The following is an 18,717-nucleotide window of genomic DNA, read 5'->3' on the forward strand; positions in this document are numbered from 1 at the left end:
AGCCCCAAACCATGACGGAGCCTTCACCGTGTGTTACAGATTGCTGTAGAAACTCACTGTTTTACGTCTATCTTGACCTGCTGCCCACAGATGTGCTCAGAAGTTTACATATGGGCATAGCTGTCAGTCCAGTTCTTATATAATTCGGGATATCTTACCCTTTTCTCCCTCTTTCCCTTCATTATGAATAGCTTCTTGACAGCCACCCTTCACAGAGACCATTTCTGATGAGGCTTCAGTGAAGAGCAGATGGTTTAACTGAAGCACCAGATGTATTCTTGAAATCTTGTCTCAAGTCTTTCATGGATTTTTACCTATTGTTTAAGGACGGAAGAGGCTTGGTTCAAAACTTTTACACAGCACCACTGATATAATAGGAAAGGACAGAGAAAAATAAAACATCTTCACACCATCATTATGCACAATATGAAGTATGTCTTTTTCTCATCGGTTCCTCATTCTGTAAATTCCTGACAAGGAAAAGAACGTGTTGAACAAAAGGTTGTGATGAGCGAGGGCATTTAGTCAATGAATTCATGTTGCTTGAAAGGTTTTTGTTTCACAACATGTCACACCTTTAAGATACAATTAATTTTTCCTGATGGTAAAATCGTTCACTGCTCTGGTATTCATTGACCTCAAAAGGATGGAATGTGACAATCATTGTGTGGCACAATTTCAAATCAAAGACGTTTTACGATGACACAGAGAGGAGGTCCTTGGAAGGTGGGTTGTACACTATATAAATCTGTGCAGCAGAAGCATTGGAGAGCATCCAGGATCCAGACTTGGAGAGACACCAACTGAAGACTGAACAGTGCACAGGTGTGATGCTATTAACACATTTACTCCAGCAGTTATGGTTAATAATAACAGCTGTATTCCCTGTGGTATATTCTCCACATTTCACCAAGTTATACATTTCTTATTTTACTTGTTTTTTACTGTGGTTTTGCCACTCCAGAAAAATAAGTCAGTTTTGCATCTCTGTAGGGTGTTTTCTTAATTTGCTTTAGTCCACAGAACAAACATTGTTTATATGGTTTATTTTCACCCATCATGGCAAGTGGGCAGGACTTTTTTATTTTTATGTCGCTGAAAACACGAAGGAAAACAGGAACTGTTTTGCCTTACCAACTTTTCTATATCTTCTCTACCCCTTAAATACCACCTCAACAAACAGCTTCTACATTATAAATTCTGAAAAAGCCTTAGCCATCGTCTGTGAGACAAGTCCTGCAGAGATGACTGCATCCACAGAGAAACTGCGAGAGAGCTACAACCAGCAGGGCTTCCTCTCGGCACTGCCTGTGCTGAATGAGACAGAGCTGAGGGAAGCAAGAGATGCCTTTTCTAAGTTGGAGATGGAATTTGGTAAGTAGCACACAGCGATGAAGAGAGATGGGTAACAAGACAATGCTAGTGCAGAAAAGACAGTTGAGGAAAAAGTAGCAACAGATCATTAATGAGTTGAATTTATCTTCTAAAAGTACGAATATGCATAAAAGTAATTAAAACTAGTAGACTAAATTTTGCCCTGTTTTTTCTAAGGAAAGCTGTGTTATGTTTATACATATATCCAGGTACTGAGTACACGCAGTACAGCCTTCACAATGCTCACCTCCAGTATCCATGGGTGATGAAGCTGACCAAGCACCCTCACATCCTGCAAGTGATCACAGCCGTCTTGGGCCCAGATGTGATCCTGCTGGATTCCCGCTTCATCTGCAAATACCCAGCATCGGTCAAACCAGCCAAGGAGGAAACAATTGCCCAAAGCAATGGGCACGCTGAAAAAGATGAACTTCCATACGTGGCCTGGCATCAGGACATGAGGTAAATTTTACTCAACAGACAAAGAAGCAAACACGTGTTTGTTTTGCTTTCCTTTGCCTAACTCTAATTGTTTGTTCAGGTACTGGGGTATCACTGGCGGCCCTGTTCTTTCTGTGTGGCTTGCTTTGGATGACTCACTAAAAGAAAACGGTGCCCTGCGGGTTATCCCAGGTATTTCATCTGCTTTAGTGTTTTGTTTTTCTTTTATACAACTTGCTATAAAATGTGCTTTCTAAAATCAGCAGTCTTACTCACAGTGTTGAGCTTTGCCTCCTGTAGGCAGCCACTGCTCAGGCATGTTGCCCCATCGCCAAGCCCTCCGCCCTGGGAACATGCTGTCAGTGAACCAGGAGATCCCAGAGGAGCTGGTGCAGGTGGAGGAAGCTGTGTTATGCCCTCTGTTAGCTGGACAGATGTCTGTGAGTTCGGTTTTATTCTTAACTTAAAAGGCTGTAAATGAGGATAAAGACATTGTATGTTGAATGAATGACCTTTTGTTTCTTTAACATATAGATTCATGATGGACTCCTTGTGCATGCAAGTGATGCCAACACATCACAAAAGAGACGCTGTGGGTTTGTGATCCGTTACGTTCCCACCTGTGCTTACCCCACAGAGGTAAGGCCGACGTTTTTCCCTGTTTTGAAAGAATCAGAGTTTCCTCTTGTATTTTTCTGTTTTACTGTTTTACTTACTTATTTTACTTCTGTTTCTTAGGATCCTGATCGTCCAAGGAAGTTTCATGCAACAAAGTTGGTCAGCGGGACAGACGCATTCAATCATTTCTCCAACAAAAGCACATGAATATAAGTATTCATGTGACTACAGTCCAATTTGCAAGACCAGGAGTTAATATATGTTACAGAAATATAATGTGTTGTTAAAGCAAATGTTTAAGTTTTATAATCAAATCAAATTTCAGATTATTGATATATTTATCACATTTCTGTCATTTTTTGACATAACTTGCTGTGTTTAAATTCCTTTAACTCTATATCATGAATTAATTAAATAATTGAATGTGTAGAAACTGTTTTGTGCCATAAACTGGTTTGTAAAATTTGAAATAAATGACAAATTGCATACAAACAAAAGAGACTCACGGCGATTTTGCTTTCCAACTAAAATCTTTATATCATATTAATGACGAAAAATCTACAATATGCCAAAAGCCAATTCAGGATGTTTGCTTGGTGTAACAGATTTGTTATAAATTTAGACCGAGTTCAACAGTAAAAACTTTTCTTTCTTTTTTTTTTACACAAAGCGCTGTTACATTCTTATTTAATGCACAAAGCAGAGTGAAGTCTACTTTGTGAAATTAAACTTATTGACTCTTAAATTTTTGCATTTTCCTGTTCAATTCTCATCATAAACAGAGATGCTCATACAGCTGTTATTATAAACAGTACTGTGCAAAATGCTTGAGCCAACCCTCGGTTCTGTATATTTTCCTAGCAAAATGGCTAATAGGTAATACAAATGGAATTATATTTTATATTCTAACAAGCTTGAAACTAAATATTTGGTGTGATCACCTTTATTCTTCAAAACAGCCTGAACTCTTGTAGGCAGATTTCTTGTAAATTCTTTAAGTAGTTTTCAGGAATAGCTATCTAGATTTCTTGAAGGACACTCAAAGCTCTTCTCTGAATGTCGGCTGCCTTTTTGTTCCATTCTCTGTCATTATAATCCCACACTGCTTGTTGAGGTCTGGACTCTGGGGAGGCCAATCCATGGCTGATGATAGTGTTGCATAGGGCTTTTCCGGGTACCCTTTTACAGCTGTGTATTTGGGATCATTTTCATACTGAAAAATGAATCAGTGTTTTGCAAGATCTCCAGCACTACTGGCTGAAATGCAACCCAAACCATGACAGAGCCTCCACCGTGTTTTACAGATGGCTGTAGACTCTCACTGTTGTACCTCTTTCATAACCTCCTCTGTACACATTACTGACAGCTTTATCCAAAACTTCAAATTTGGACTCATCACTGCACCTGTAGTGGTTGATGCTCAGTCCAGTTCTTGTGTAATCTGCAGAAGTGCAGTGTTGTTTGTGAGCAGGTACGGTATGTTTGAGTTTTAATTTGTTTCAAACATTATTTCACTACAGTAGTTCACATTATTAACTACAACTGTGCATAAAGTGGTCTATCTGACCATCTTCGTACAATACACCTCACTCCTCCCTGCATGAATCTTTCTTTTTTATTCGTTCCTGTGGGGTGGAACTCAGCTCTCTCTAAGTCTGACACTGTCTCTCTCTTCTTGGTGAATTCTGTTTTGTAGCGCTTTTCACAGAGTTAATGTCAGAGTTAGAGAAATATCTGACGCAGGTCCAGCGCAGGATTCATCCAGAATAGTTTTGTTACAAACCATACCACCGTGAAATCTGTGTAACAGTGTAACCGTTGACCTGACCAGTATTTACCGTCAGCTCCTGACCCTTCCTCGTATCGAAGTTAGACTGTAATTGTGTTGACTTCCCTGTTGAAGCTGTTTTACGAAGCTTCGGGCAGAGCTGGAAGTACCCGCGCAAGGATACCGATGGTTACACTACACCCTCTTGCAGTAAAGGGAGGGTATGTTGTGACACAATACAACACAATGACACAATAAACCAGCAGATCGAGTTATTTCTCTGACTCATCTGCACAACGTGATCACTACATTTTTCAATTTTTCAATTTTCAATTTCAATTTTTTCCCTAATGTGGTCCAAATTTTTTATATATATATATATATATATATATATATATATATATATATAAAAACACTACCTCTTAAGTTACAAAGTTTATTTGTATTGTGTTCAGAAAATGGGGACGGCAGAAGGAAGTTTTATTTTAAGCACCGGTTTGCTCGAACCACACAAAGGCAAATGTGTCCAACAGTCATAGGCATAAGAAACTGGAATTCTCTCACTGATCATCTTAAGTGTTGTATAAATGTTTCTCAATTTAAAATCTGCTATAAGAATAAAATGATAAACCAATATGAAGAAGTTGAAAAGAATAGAATTTAATTGTAGAAAAATGATCCTTTTAGTTTGATATTTAGTGGTATTGCTCATTGTTGAGTATATTGTTCTGTTTGCTTTGTTTTGTTTTGTAATGTGCAGAAAATTGTCATAGTGTAATTTTGGTTGCCTACTTGTATTATCACAGATAGGGGGCAGGTATCAATAAGAATTTATTCTTCTTCCTGCTCCTTTTCATGCATGGAAACAGTGTTACTTTAATTGAAAGGAAGGTTATGTATGGGAATGCATTACTGCTGTACCATGTGTGAAACAAACAAAAAAATATATATATATGAGGACATGTTTCCAATAAAAAGTGGGTAACGTGATGGGTGGATGGCTCGAAGCTGTGAGCGCAGTGCTAAAACCTTGACTCTGTCCTGTAACTCTTCACAGAGTGTTTAGAGTTGAGTCCCTTTCTCAGTATTGATACTGTTTTACTACTGCCGAGCACAACTGAACAAAACTAAACATTTGCAGTTTTTCGAGTTGCATGTCCGCTCGGAAATCGGTGCACAATTACAACGTGTTTGTGCGTCTTTTCTCGATTTTCGTGGTTTCATTTCTACCAGAGCCACACACTAACACCATACTAACATTTCTAAAGCACTTAAATGAATGTGACTTTGTTAGTGTGTCCGAGTTTAATAAGTACCTGCAACCTCACCGAAAAAACGAACAATGCGCGCATTTACGCAGGTGGCACAGTAATCTTTATTAACACAGGGAGGGGTTGAGATCTAACAGCAAATAATAATTTGCTGCTCTTACAAAATGCAAGTCACTGTTAAACACAGATTTCAGGTATACAAGGTGAAATAATTTGTAATGAAGGATAAATTTGGATAAATTCTGCACTAGCCCTCAGTCTCACAGTCCCAAGAAGTTTCTAACAGACGACACGTTGACTCTTCTCCATCCTCCTCTCGTTCATCTGCCTGATAGAATCACGGGCTTACACTGTATTATTTTAGTTTACATCAATCTCATCCTTTCCCTCCCTCGCTCAGTGCTCGTTTCTGAGCCGCTAATTTGTGCCGTTCTTGGTAGGTAACTCGAAATGAACCGACTGCATCCTCGTTTATTCATTGGGGCACTGTTAGAGCACCCAAAGAACTTTTAATTCCCATGAGCCCATTTTTGCCAACGCATCATCTCGCTAATTTGCCACACAGCTTTCAGTGACAGACAAGACCCCGTGTCTCTCTGGTAAACTCAGAAAGCAGCTCATGCTCGGCGCAGACCGTTGGCTACTAAATGAGATCACCCTGAGAGATCACGATGACAGTGTAGACCGCTAACTTTGCCTTTATCAGCATTCTTGCATGAAATATCCTCTTCTTAAAATGACAAGAACTGATGCTAATATTGTAAATATTGTAAGGAAGTGTTTAATTGTTTTCCTAAATGTTCCACACAAGTCGTTCTGAGATATTTTTGGAGATCTGTCAGAATATTTGACACTGCAGTGACAACAACACACAGTTACCAGTTACAGGTAAAACCTCATTGCAGATGAAGAGAGTGTGTTGAGAAGATCAGAGGAGTGCTCTGAGCAGCTCACGAATGAAGTAAATGATAAAGAGAGGAGGACAAGTGGAAGACAGTGAATCAGGAAGTGCAGAGGACTGATAATGAGGAATTCTAGCAGCTATGAAGAGGATAAAGAGTGGAAAGGTGGCTGGTCCAGATGATACCTGTGGAGGTAATGGCGTTTTAACCAGACTGTTTTATGCAATCTTAGAGAATGAGAAGTCTTTATAGATCTAGAGAAAGCATACGATAGGATATCAAGAGAGGAACTGTGGTTCTGCATGAGGAAGTCAGGGCAGTTTAAATAACCATGTTGACACATGAAGTTTCCCCGGCAACCTGTCCAGGGTGCAAACTGTCTTTTGTCACATATCTGCTCACATGAGCTCCAGCTCTTGGAGATGCAAAGTATAATGAGAGATTAGGAAAATGGATTGAATGAACAATAAATGATAAAAGTCCAGTTAGTTTGCCAGACCCAGAAGCAAATAGACAAGTGTGTAAAGCAGTCTAACTCACTCTAGGAAAGATGGCAGGTGGCAGTCTACACACCCGCCAGCATTCAACCCATTACACCCCATTTCAGTTCCCCAGTGTTTCCCAGCGACAACAGTTGAACCGGATATTTGACAGGCAGTGAGACAATACTGTTAAAATGTTACTGGTGACAGAGGGCTCCTTTCCATTAACTAAATCATCATTAAACAATGCAAGGATTTTGGTAGGTATACATATTTCTTACTCCATGTGTAGTCGTATGAAAAAGGTTGTATGGGGAACCTCGAGCAAACAAGCCAATTGAAACAACACAGAAAAAGTGCGTGAATAATTCCAACAAAATAACAAAAAAGGTTTAGCTGGCCACGAAAATAGTTACTTATCTGTTATTTTGCTTAAAGGTACGGACAGACTTTTGCCTACAAATGCAAATCTCCAATGTTTTCATCCAGTAAACCCCTTGGTGTAATAAACCAGACAGTTTCTAACACAATAGGTTTGAACATTATGGATTATTGTATTATGTGTATGTCAGGACATTATTGAATGACGTATAAATAAGGAAAAACAACTGAATTGTGTTGTCTTTGTTAGATAATCTTTTATTGAAATTTTATTGCATTCAAAGTTTCACATCAGGTCAAAACAAAAGTAGGAAATAGGTAAAAGAGCTTGATAAGCTTGATAGAAAAAAGGAAAGAAGAAAGCACCTCATGGATCAATAATGTGATTAAACTCTTGTTAAGCCAGTTTCAGCGTTTCTTTAACCATGACACCTATTCCATCATAGACTTTGTGAATGGGAGCGTTGCACATGAAGGCAGAGGTGGTCACCAGCTTGTTTTTGGCATCAACATGAACTTCTTCCACATCTTTGTTCACGTGTTTGCAGCCCAAATCCTTCAGGGCGCCTGCTGTCTGAGCATATGGCCACCTGATGACAGGAAGTAAAGGGACTGTCAGAGCGGCTGACTGATGTAGTTTTGCACCCACATTAACATCTGATAATAAAATACTTCACCCACTTGTCACACTCTTTGTCCTGCCCCACGGTGAGCTCGCAGCCCGGCAGGATTTTTGCAGCCAGGATGGGCGCGATGCAGCACATACCCAGCGGCTTTCCAGCTTTGTGGAAGGCCTTGATGACCTTCTCTACATTTGGCTGGATGGCACAGTCCTTATTCTTCACTGCCCAGTCACTCAGGTTCTTAGCCACACCGAAGCCCCCTAAATGGGTACAAGAGAACATCACAAAAGTGCAACTAGCACAACAGAAAGAAACAGCTTGTGTGTTTTATTCTGTGGTGTCTCACCTGGGATGATGGCAGCATCAAGTGCTGAGACATCTAGCTCTGCCAGATCCGTCACCTCACCCCTGGCGATACGGGCGCTTTCCTGCAGGATGTTTCTCTTCTCTTCTGTGGGTTTCCCCTCGCAGTGGTTTACAACATGCATCTGATCTGCATTTGGAGCAAACATCTGCACCTGCATACACATGAAATAAGAGGTTAGCCTCTGCAAGATTGAGGGATGTTGTAGGAGTTCAAATACTTCCAAATGTGACAGGGTTCAGATAAGCACACAGATGAATGTGTAACAAGCCTTTTCTCGCCCTTACTTTTGCTCCTGCACGACTCAGGTGGACAAGGACGGCAGAGGCCTCGTGGACCTCTGTGCCGTCATACACTCCACAACCTGACAGAATGACTGCAACACGCTTGGCCATGATTCCTATAAAAACACACACAAAACAATCTTCCTTTAACTGAACACCAGTCAGCATGGACTATGGACTATTTCTTTCCCAGTCTGATATAATAACCAGTTAGTTGGCTAATTACTGCTTCTGTGCCACCTGTTCTGCCTTAACATAAAATATTTACATGAGCAGGTGAGACATAAGTCCCAGGTGTGCTGCTGCTGCTGCCAGTAAACACTTGTGACACCAGTAAACTGGAGTTACAGAATCGGGTGTTTAATCTGATGAATAATGAAGTTGTATCAAAGGCTAGTTTCGTCTGTACACAGTTTTTCTTTTTTGCATGTCATGAATGAATGAATTAATTAATGCCTTTGTTGTCTGCAAAGAAAACTGAAAGCAAATGGCTGACAAAACGAAATCTATCACTTGGAATTATCCTTCATTCATCAATGTTTGTCTCTAAAACGTAACTTAGGCAGTACAAGCAAAGATTTTCTCACCTTGAACGGCTCTCGGTCGGCTAGTTCTTCAGCTGTGCGGAGTCGAGTTTTCCAATAGAGGTGTGATGACTGAACTCAGAAGCAGACTCTTTATAATCCCTCCCGCTGTCTCCTCCCCCAATAACTCTGTAACCCGACAGACTGACATCATCCGCGTTACCGACAACGAGGAAAACGCTGAGTCATTCCGCGTTGTTATAAAGTTGTAATAAAATGTTGAGCTATGAAAAGAAAACGTTAAGATAAGCCACGAAACTACCGCATTGACATTAAAGTTAACTTCTTTGGCCTAACTTTTGAAAAAAGTGGCATTTTAAAGCCACCGGGAATGGAAGAAGTGTGTGAGTTGTGATAGGAATATCTGTCTTATCCTGATTTGGATTTTTTGCAGCGGGGGAATGGTTAATAATTATTAATTTATTAATAATACTCTTTTCGATGATTCAGGTTAACTTATGTATTTATCTGTGTATTTTACATGCGCAAACTTCCAAATAATGACATGTTTACATTTTTATGCAATGTAACCTAAGTGATTCATTTTAGACACACAACAGATGCCTGTTGGATATTCCATGGACGCTGCCCGTGTTATTTCCCGGTGAGACACGGTTCGTCCTCTCAAGTGTCTGCTGATGTTACGCCCACGTGTATAAAACAGCCTCATGTCGACAGAGGGAGACACTACAGCCATGGCTCTAAGCGGCTCTCTGCACATATCCGTCGGCATCCTGAGCATCGGCGGTGGTAAGCTTGTGATTTGCTTTCCGAAGTGTTACCAGCTTTGTGTTTGTTTTGTTTTTTTCATGTAGACTATCATGGCGAAATGCGCGCTCATATTAATCATAACTCATATTGTCACATTAACATGAGGTGAAAAGACATTTTAATAAAGTGATTTATTTAAACTGCTGTAAGTGACCTCGAACAGCCGCCTGTCGTGAACGATATCAAGACATTTTAAGCCAGAAAGAACGGCTGAAAAAGGAGTAGTGTTAGTATAGTGCAGAAGACAGAGTAGGTGGGTACAATAATTCAGTCACAAGGATACTTGCAAAGATGTTATGTCTTTATATTCTATGTAACCTCTTTGAGAATCTTGTTGAATACAGCCTATTTACCAAAGTAAGTAAAAATATTAGATGAAATAACAACTACACACACTTAGAAAAGCTGAAAATCACTTTTAGCATTATTTTTTAAACTATCCAGTCTGCTGTAAATAAATAAGAGTTCATAATGATAAAAAACGAATTCATTATTAATTATGATTTAATAATTAAAGAATAATATAAATAATAATAAAATAATATTTCATGACGATCCTTTTAAGGTTGTTAAGTTAACTTTAAAAAACAAACTAAAAATAGATGTGAAAAAAAAAACACATTTTTGTTAACCAAAAATAAACAGATTTTTTTTTAAGCAAAAAAATAATAATAATAAAGCGGTAAAGATGAGAAATAAAGATAAAGCCAGTGATTTTATCCTACAGGTTCACTCCTGCTTTTGGTGAATGGTTATGGCAGCACTCCCGAAAAAGACTTGGTCCCCCACACTGCACTGGGAATTCTGCTTCTCATCACTGCAGCGCTTCTGGCTTACTCAGGTTTGTTTAGGTTTGAGTTTTATTATTGCATGTTGTCATGTAGCTGTAAGTGTTTCTCCTGACCCTGCCCTGTTTTTTCTTAGGAATCCGTCACAGTCTGTCCCACGGCCGCCTGTTTTCCACCCTGTGTCTCACTGTTTCTGCTCTGTGGTGTGGCTCTGGTCTGGTGTATATCCTGGGAGGGCAAAGGGTCATACAGCCCACACAGCTGAGATTCGCATTTGTCCCAGGCCTTGCGGCATTTATCTTGGCCTTGCTCATCATAGGCATTGCTGCTGTTGTAGCAAAGAAAGCAGTTCTCTTTCTCATAGCTGTTGGTATCTCCTTAGCTTCCGCCCATCAGATCGCAGGTCTGACAGCGGTAGGTTTTGGCCTGTATGCCACAGCTGCTAACTACTTCCTTGTCTGTCTGGTGTGTCTTTACTTTGGTTCAGGACGTCTGCTGTCTGTGATCACTCACGGTAAAGTGGAACTTCCTGGAACAGGTGCGAAGAAGAAAGCTGAGCTGAAAGCAGAGCAGAACCAGGGGTGTAATGATGCCGTGTCAGTGAGTTTGGCGATGAATTTATTATCTGCGTCTGTATTAGCCTGCCCCCTGCTAGGTGTGGTCCCTGAGCTCTCTGTCGGTCATGTCCCCTGGCTGTGGACAGCTGGCGTGTTCCAGCTCGGCATGTGTATCCTCTTTTACAGAGGTATGGACATGCTTGCTGCCACTTTTTATGGCTTCACTTCCCTCTTTGCGTTTGCAGAGGGTTACAGTGCCCTGCTGTCATTTTATTCCATTCGGCCTTACTCACCTGTTCCCTTTCCTGTTGTCTTCTCAGTTCTTTTCTTCATACTGGCTCTGTTCAGTACTCAGAAGGACCTGCTGGAGGGCTTCTACCAGCTATTCTTTGTCGCCTATTCTATTGCTCTTGCAGCCCAGCCTCAAGGCTTTTTCCAAGCAGGCACTCAAGGTGTCCAGGCAGCTATATTTGTGGCTTCTGCTTGCATGCTTTTGATTACCACCTTTAACATGGCCTCTAGTACCAAGATTCCCACAGGGCAGAGCTGTTTCAAGGCTTTAGTTGGCAGGATGCAGAGCGTTACTCTCAGGGCACATGACAAAGAATTGCACACACCTTACCTGGGCTACTCTAAATATGCAGATGCAGAGGTGTTAGGCCATGCATCCAATGTGCTGGCTACTTTCGCAATCACAGCCACAGTAGGTAGCCAAAATCCTCTCTTTGTGCTGATTCTACCCTGGGTGGTCATGGCTGGCGGAGCACTGGAGCTGCTGTGCGGCGCAGTAGCCTTTGCTCGTGGTAAAACCTTTGAGAGCACAGTCTTTATTCTCTATGGGGTGATGTGGACGGTGTGGGGGCTGACACGATATGGCGGCCTGTATGGGGAGACCAGAGGTCTTAACATTGCTGTTGGGATCATTACCTTCCTTGTGTTCAACATTTTAGTGACAGCTGCAGCGTTGTTTATGAACGTCGCATGGTTTGTCTACGCATTTACCTTCCATCTCATACTCATCAGCTTCCTGCTGGACGCCATGGGCTCGCTGCCTTATGGCTATGACATAGGAGTCACAATCATCTTTGGCCTTGTCAGTTTTTATTTTTTCTTGGCACACATTTTCAACAGCACCTTCAAGTCTCCTCAGATCCCCTTAGGAAACCCTATTATCAAGCTGACTGGAGCAGGGGGAGGGGCAGCTGTCTGTCCACATTTACCAGCCCGTAAAGCCACATCTGTCCTACAGATTGCAGGTAAGACATAGAATACATTGATGCTGAGTTCTCAAATAAGCAGATGTTAGTATGCTGGATGTGGGTTTCATTTTACTATCACCCCCTCTTCTTTCTTCATGCAGAAATCATGAAAAATGGCGGCATATGTGGAATGCCTACTGACACCGTCTATGTGCTGGTGGCTGCTTGCAACAGACCTGATGCTGTAATCAAAGCTTACAAGTGAGTTTCCTATTTCATGTATTTCACTTGTCCCTAAGTGTATTTATAGCTGTCTAATTCCTGTTAAATCTCGCTATTTTGTTTGGCTTCAGGGTGAAGAAGCAGGCAGAGGACCGTCCCATGTCCATGTGGATCTCCTCTGTCAAGCAGCTGGAGCCGGTGCGACACCTGCTGAGCCCTCTGCTTCTGGACTTCATGGAGGCTGCGTGGCCATCTTCCATTAGCATGGTTATACCAAGAGGTGAGTGTAAGACTGTGCGTGAGTGTGTCTGTGTGCTGGTGGGATTTTTCTTATTATCATCATTTTTTGTTTCTTGCTTTCTCACACAGGCCCGTGGATGGAAATCTTTGGTTTGGGAGATGCTGCCAAACACATTGGGACTCCACAAAGCATTGCTATCAGAAACCCCGACTGTTCTGTAGCCACACATCTCATTGGTTTGGTAAGGGACATCAATATTGATCATTGCATGTCCAAAAATGAACCAAAATCAGTGAATATAAACTTCTAATACTTATTCCTATAGGTGGGGCCCATTGCAGTAACATCAGCCAACCCCACAGGTGAAGCTGATACAACTCACCACAATCAAGTGTATGCCAAACTGGGAAACAAGGTAATCATGATAATTTAGTTAATGAAGACTAAACAAGCTGCTGATTCCTAATTTTTTTCAGTTTTATTTTGTTTTTACTGAACTGGACGTGGTTTTGTTTCTTAGGTGGATGGAGTGTTATGTGATGGACCCTCCCCAGAGAACATTGCATCTACTGTGGTTGACTGCACCAAGATTGAAACTGGACAAATTGGTTTCTTTAGAGTCGGTCTCATTCCAAAATCAAAGGTAATATAAAGATGACACAGTCATTCTCTCTGTTGTAGTAATTTGGTGGTTGTTTACTTTGAAACCTGCTATTTCTGTCTGCTTTCAAGGTTCTTCAAATCTTTGAGGAGGTTCAGAGGCGGCACAGACAAGGGCAGACCAATCCTGCCTTTCAGTATGATATGGAGCTACCACTTACAGAAAGAGACATTTCAGAAGTGGGAAGCACCGAAGATTCGGGAAGAGAGTCTGAAAACTCAACACCCTGCCCGCCTTCACTTGAAGAAAATCCAGTCCTCGGGAATGGATCGTAGTTTCTATGCATTTGCTTAAAATATGCTGCCATTTCTAATAAACCTGATGTGTAAAGCTGTTATTAAATAAGGGAAATCACATTGTGGAACTAACTGGGTGATTTGTAATGTACTTAATAAAGTGTTATTTATTATGTTTCCCTTTTGTCTGAAAATTACAAAATTACAATAATGCACCTTTTAACTTTTCATGTTGAAATATAAAACTGCATTTGATTGATTCTAAATGCATATGTCCCTATTCATAAAATACTATATTGAAAAAAGTTGTGTTTTCTTTTATTCTTTGAAAAGTCATAATGTTCAAAATGACATGTAGGTTTTTGCTCATAATGAAAGTAGCTGATTGTGTCATGAGATTTCATCAATATTCTATTTTTAATGTGCATCATTAAAAATAACAAAAAGCATAACAATAAGTAATGAAATGAGTAACAAATATCTAATCTTACTATAATGGTGTATATGCCATGTATGCATGTCTGTATGTCCTTAACAGGGCTAATCTGAATACTGTGGATTTTTATATAAATTCCATGCATTTCACAATTCCCCTGCAAATGCAATGTTACGTTTGTTTGCATTTATTACATCTGCAACGTACATAACTTATAACTACATAACGTTTAACAGTCACCAAATGTTTTTTCCAAGGGAGAATTTAAGATAAGATAAAGATAAGATAAGATAAAACTTTATTAATCCCTCGGGTGTGTTCCTCTGGGAAATTCGGTAAGTTGAAGCCATCAGAATTATTAGAGTTTTGAACTTCTAATCAGCTTGAATTTTTATTTCGTTTTAGCTTTTTGTTTTCAAGTTGGTTTACTATCAGTTTCCAGAGCAGTTTGCTTGTTTCAGTTTAGTTTTTATTGTTTGAAAATGTATAGTTATACTTTTGTTTTTATTCGTTTCAGTGCTAATTTTAGTCTTTAGCAGGGGACAGTTTTAAATAATTATAATAACCTTGAGAGTCACCAAACACAGAATCACATATATGGAACGCCACACAAGCCAAATTTTTTGTTTGTGATAATAAAATAAGCTTGATACATGTAAAGTTCATTTACATTGCAGTTTTGAAGACTAAAAGTCACAAAGTAAATTACAAAATAAAATAAAATACAACAAATAAAAATGGCATGAATGGATGAAACTAAACAGAAGCAAGCCTGCACAGGTAGCTCTTCTGTTTAAGCTTATCTTTAAAGGTATAAAGAGAGTCCTCAGATCTTAATTTGGTACAACTTGTAGTTAACCTGTAGTTAACTTGCACTTAATATGTCTAAAATCTACCAAACAAGCTTTGACTCAAGGCACAGCTTACTTGATTTGTATTTTAAATACAAATTGTGACTTTGCGATTGTGCCTAAAGTTATTCTGCAGCTTCTTTGTTTTAGCATCCAAATGTATACAGATAAATATATATAATCAGCAAACATCTGGCAAGTTAGAGTAGGTGGACGGATTTCAGACATTCAAAAAAAAAGAGGATCCAACCATTTGTGAAATTGTTTTCTGTCTGTAAAAGCTGATTTTATCCAGTCAATTAAATGAAGTGAAAACATCAACGTGTTAACTGTTCCAAGTATACCACTGTTTTTACTCCTTAATTAAAAGCTGGACACAATATTAGAAATATTTAAATATTTTAAAAAGGTATTAAGGGTGCATAGTCACCAGGTTATCAGTCAGGAGACAGCAGACTGTGTTCTGCATGAGAAATGTTTGTCTGTTCGCAAACTTGATCAAGTCAAGGCATCAAAATCTACCTGGTTACATTTAGGCACTAAAAACTACAAAGATTTTGTAGTTTTGGTTCAAATATTTCCCTTCCCAATACTAATGTTTCACATTAACTTCATGATTTATATATTCAATGCCAAGCAGTCTTTCATAAGCATAACGTGGTGACAGTAGCTGAAAAACATCACTGACACAAAAGAATGCATTGCATGAAAGAAACAAAACAATACTCATTGTCAACCTGGGAATGGAAAAAATGTCATGATGCATCTAATATAGTCTTATGAGAAGAAGCGTGAAGAAACGAAACCGTTTTTTGTTTAGAGGTAAACACAGCTCACTCCTGTTTCTAAGCAAATTCTAAATAAAATCTCTTTTTAAAATACTTTTAGAATAGTGCAATGCAATTCAAGTGATACTTGTGTATTAATAAGCAACTCTTTATACATACTTTGTCACCATGTAAACAGCCTATTACCTGATACTGGAACCAGGAAATATACAGGTCACTTTTTCTGAGCATCAACAGGCACTCTGGATTTATTTGATGATGGACGGCTTTTTAAACACAGTGAGTGGATGGCCCTAAAGTCTCAAAAAAAAAAAAACCTCAGTGCTATGATGCAGCAGTAATATTGTGACACTAAAAGACACTCATCATATAAAACTGCATTAAGAGTGCATAGATTATCAATCACGAGACAGCAGGTTGTGCCCTGCTGGTGAAATTTGTGGAAGGAGGAAGTATTGTGTTTTTGGTTAAATATGTCAGAAACATCCCCACAGCATGGTGCTGCCACCATCACTGTCGAGGTGGTATTGGCCAGGTGATGAGTGGTGCCAGGTTTCATCCAGACATGACGCTTGCCTTTTGGGCCAAAGAGTTCAGTCTTTGTTTCTCATGGTGCCCTTTGACAAAGTCTACGTGGGTTGTCATGTGCTTTTTACTGAGGAGTGGCTTCATCTGGCCACTTTACCATACAGGCCTGAGTGTTCCAGAAATGGTTGTCCTTCTGGAAGGTTCCCCTTTGTCCACAGAGCAGTGCAGGAGCTGTCAGAGTGACCACTGGGTTCTTGCTTACCTCCCTGACTTAGACCCTTCTACCCTGATTCCTCAGATTGGTATTTCTGTACCTTTCTCTAGGTCGGTGCCTCAATACAATCCTTACAATCCTGTCTCGGAGGTCTATAGACAATTCCTCGGATGTCATGGCTTTGTTTGTGCTTTGACATACACTGTCAGCTATGAGAACTTACATAGACAGGTGTGTGCCTTTTCAAATCATGTCGTATCCACTGAATTTAGCACAAATGGACTCCAGTCCCCCGTAGAAATCTAATAGACGATCAGTGGAAACAGGGTGAACCTGAGCTCAGTTTTGAAGCTATATAAACATAAAATATTGTTTTATAATAATAAAACAATATTTTATGACGATCCTTTTAAGGTTAAGTTAACTTTAAAAAACAAACTAAAAAAATAGATGTGAAAAAAAAACATTTTACTTAACCAAAAATAAACAGATTTTTTTTTAAGTAAAAAAATAAATAAATAAAGCGGTAAAGATGAGAAATAAAGATAAAGCCAGTGATTTTATCCTACAGGTTCACTCCTGCTTTTGGTGAATGGTTATGGCAGCACTCCTGAAAAAGACTTGGTCCCCCACACTGCACTGGGAATTCTGCTTCTCATCACTGCAGCGCTTCTGGCTTACTCAGGTTTGTTTAGGTTTGAGTTTTATTATTGCATGTTGTCATGTAGCTGTAAGTGTTTCTCCTGACCCTGTCCTGTTTTTTCTTAGGAATCCATCACAGTCTGTCCCACGGCCGCCTGTTTTCCACCCTGTGTCTCACTGTTTCTGCTCTGTGGTGTGGCTCTGGTCTGGTGTATATCCTGGGAGGGCAGAGGGTCATACAGCCCACACAGCTGAGATTCGCTTTTGTCCCAGGCCTTGCGGCATTTATCTTGGCCTTGCTCATCATAGGCATTGCTGCTGTTGTAGCAAAGAAAGCAGTTCTCTTTCTCATAGCTGTTGGTATCTCCTTAGCTTCCGCCCATCAGATCGCAGGTCTGACAGCGGTAGGTTTTGGCCTGTATGCCACAGCTGCTAACTACTTCCTTGTCTGTCTGGTGTGTCTTTACTTTGGTTCTGGACGTCTGCTGTCTGTGATCACTCACGGTAAAGTGGAACTTCCTGGAACAGGTGCGAAGAAGAAAGCTGAGCTGAAAGCAGAGCAGAACCAGGGGTGTAATGATGCCGTGTCAGTGAGTTTGGCGATGAATTTATTATCTGCGTCTGTATTAGCCTGTCCCCTCCCCTGCTAGGTGTGGTCCCTGAGCTCTCTGTCGGTCATGTCCCCTGGCTGTGGACAGCTGGCGTGTTCCAGCTCGGCATGTGTATCCTCTTTTACAGAGGTATGGACATGCTACTTTCAGAATAGTGCAATGCAATTCAAGTGTACTTGTGTATTAATAAGCAACTCTTTATACATACTTTATACATACAGGCCTGAGTGTTCCAGAAATGGTTGTCCTTCTGGAAGGTTCTCCTTTGTCCCTCCCTGACTTAGACCCTTCTACCCTGATTGCTTAGATTGGTATTTCTGTACCTTTCTCTAGATCGGTGCCTCAATACAATCCTGTCTTGGACGTCTACAGACAATTCCTTGGACGTCATGGCTTGGTTTGTGCTTTGACATACACTGTCAGCTATGAGAACTTACATAGACAGGTGTGTGCCTTTTCAAATCATGTCGTATCCACTGAATTTAGCACAAATGGACTCCAGTCCCCGTAGAAACATCTGATAGACGATCAGTGGAAACAGGGTGAACCTGAGCTCAGTTTTGAAGCTCAGGTGCTTCAAAACACGGCTGTTTCCTGAATGTTTCTAAGCAATTTAGATAGTCAGAATTGTTTTAAATACTTCCTTAATTGTGAATAATTAACTAGCACACTAACTCAAGTGATTCTCAGTGATCTAATATTTATGTGAACTTTGTGACTGAATAATCAACGAGTTACCAAAAAAGAACCAGGAAACGTACAGGTGTCAGCGGGCTTTTCCCTCACTACACTTTCCTCCTAGTTTGAGCAGCAACACTCCCCCTGGACTCATTTTATGATGGGAAATTTTGTAGCTCAGAGTGAGCACAAGCTCCCACCC

At 40.2% G+C, this 18,717-nt stretch overlaps 3 protein-coding genes across 3 annotated transcripts; 2 read left to right on the top strand and 1 right to left on the bottom strand.

The window, feature by feature from the left end:
• The first annotated feature begins 1,244 nt into the window (after positions 1-1,244).
• On the top strand, positions 1,245-2,640 carry LOC146638618 (uncharacterized). The gene is made up of 6 exons (XM_085370097.1): positions 1,245-1,374; positions 1,584-1,836; positions 1,916-2,007; positions 2,116-2,255; positions 2,350-2,454; positions 2,554-2,640. The coding sequence occupies exons 1-6, from the start codon at positions 1,245-1,247 to the stop codon at positions 2,638-2,640; spliced, it is 807 nt and encodes a 268-aa protein (XP_085226223.1).
• A 4,994-nt stretch (positions 2,641-7,634) lies between these two features.
• Positions 7,635-9,143, bottom strand: LOC146638619 (putative glutamine amidotransferase-like class 1 domain-containing protein 3B, mitochondrial). Its single transcript, XM_085370104.1, has 5 exons — positions 9,096-9,143; positions 8,512-8,624; positions 8,207-8,378; positions 7,919-8,120; positions 7,635-7,827 (listed from the first exon to the last, which is right to left on the bottom strand). The coding sequence occupies exons 2-5, from the start codon at positions 8,617-8,619 to the stop codon at positions 7,635-7,637; spliced, it is 675 nt and encodes a 224-aa protein (XP_085226230.1). The 5' UTR covers positions 8,620-8,624; positions 9,096-9,143.
• Positions 9,144-9,760: 617 nt separating this feature from the next.
• LOC146638620 (uncharacterized) lies at positions 9,761-13,806 on the top strand. The gene is made up of 9 exons (XM_085370112.1): positions 9,761-9,842; positions 10,591-10,704; positions 10,788-12,464; positions 12,569-12,668; positions 12,761-12,909; positions 12,999-13,111; positions 13,196-13,285; positions 13,391-13,513; positions 13,603-13,806. The coding sequence occupies exons 1-9, from the start codon at positions 9,761-9,763 to the stop codon at positions 13,804-13,806; spliced, it is 2,652 nt and encodes an 883-aa protein (XP_085226238.1).
• Positions 13,807-18,717: the final 4,911 nt, after the last annotated feature.

Source organism: Diplotaxodon limnothrissa, linkage group LG2 (genome assembly GCF_057381915.1).
Source record: "Diplotaxodon limnothrissa isolate DT_005_m linkage group LG2, D_limnothrissa_male_GT1.1, whole genome shotgun sequence".
Classification (NCBI taxonomy): domain Eukaryota; kingdom Metazoa; phylum Chordata; class Actinopteri; order Cichliformes; family Cichlidae; genus Diplotaxodon; species Diplotaxodon limnothrissa.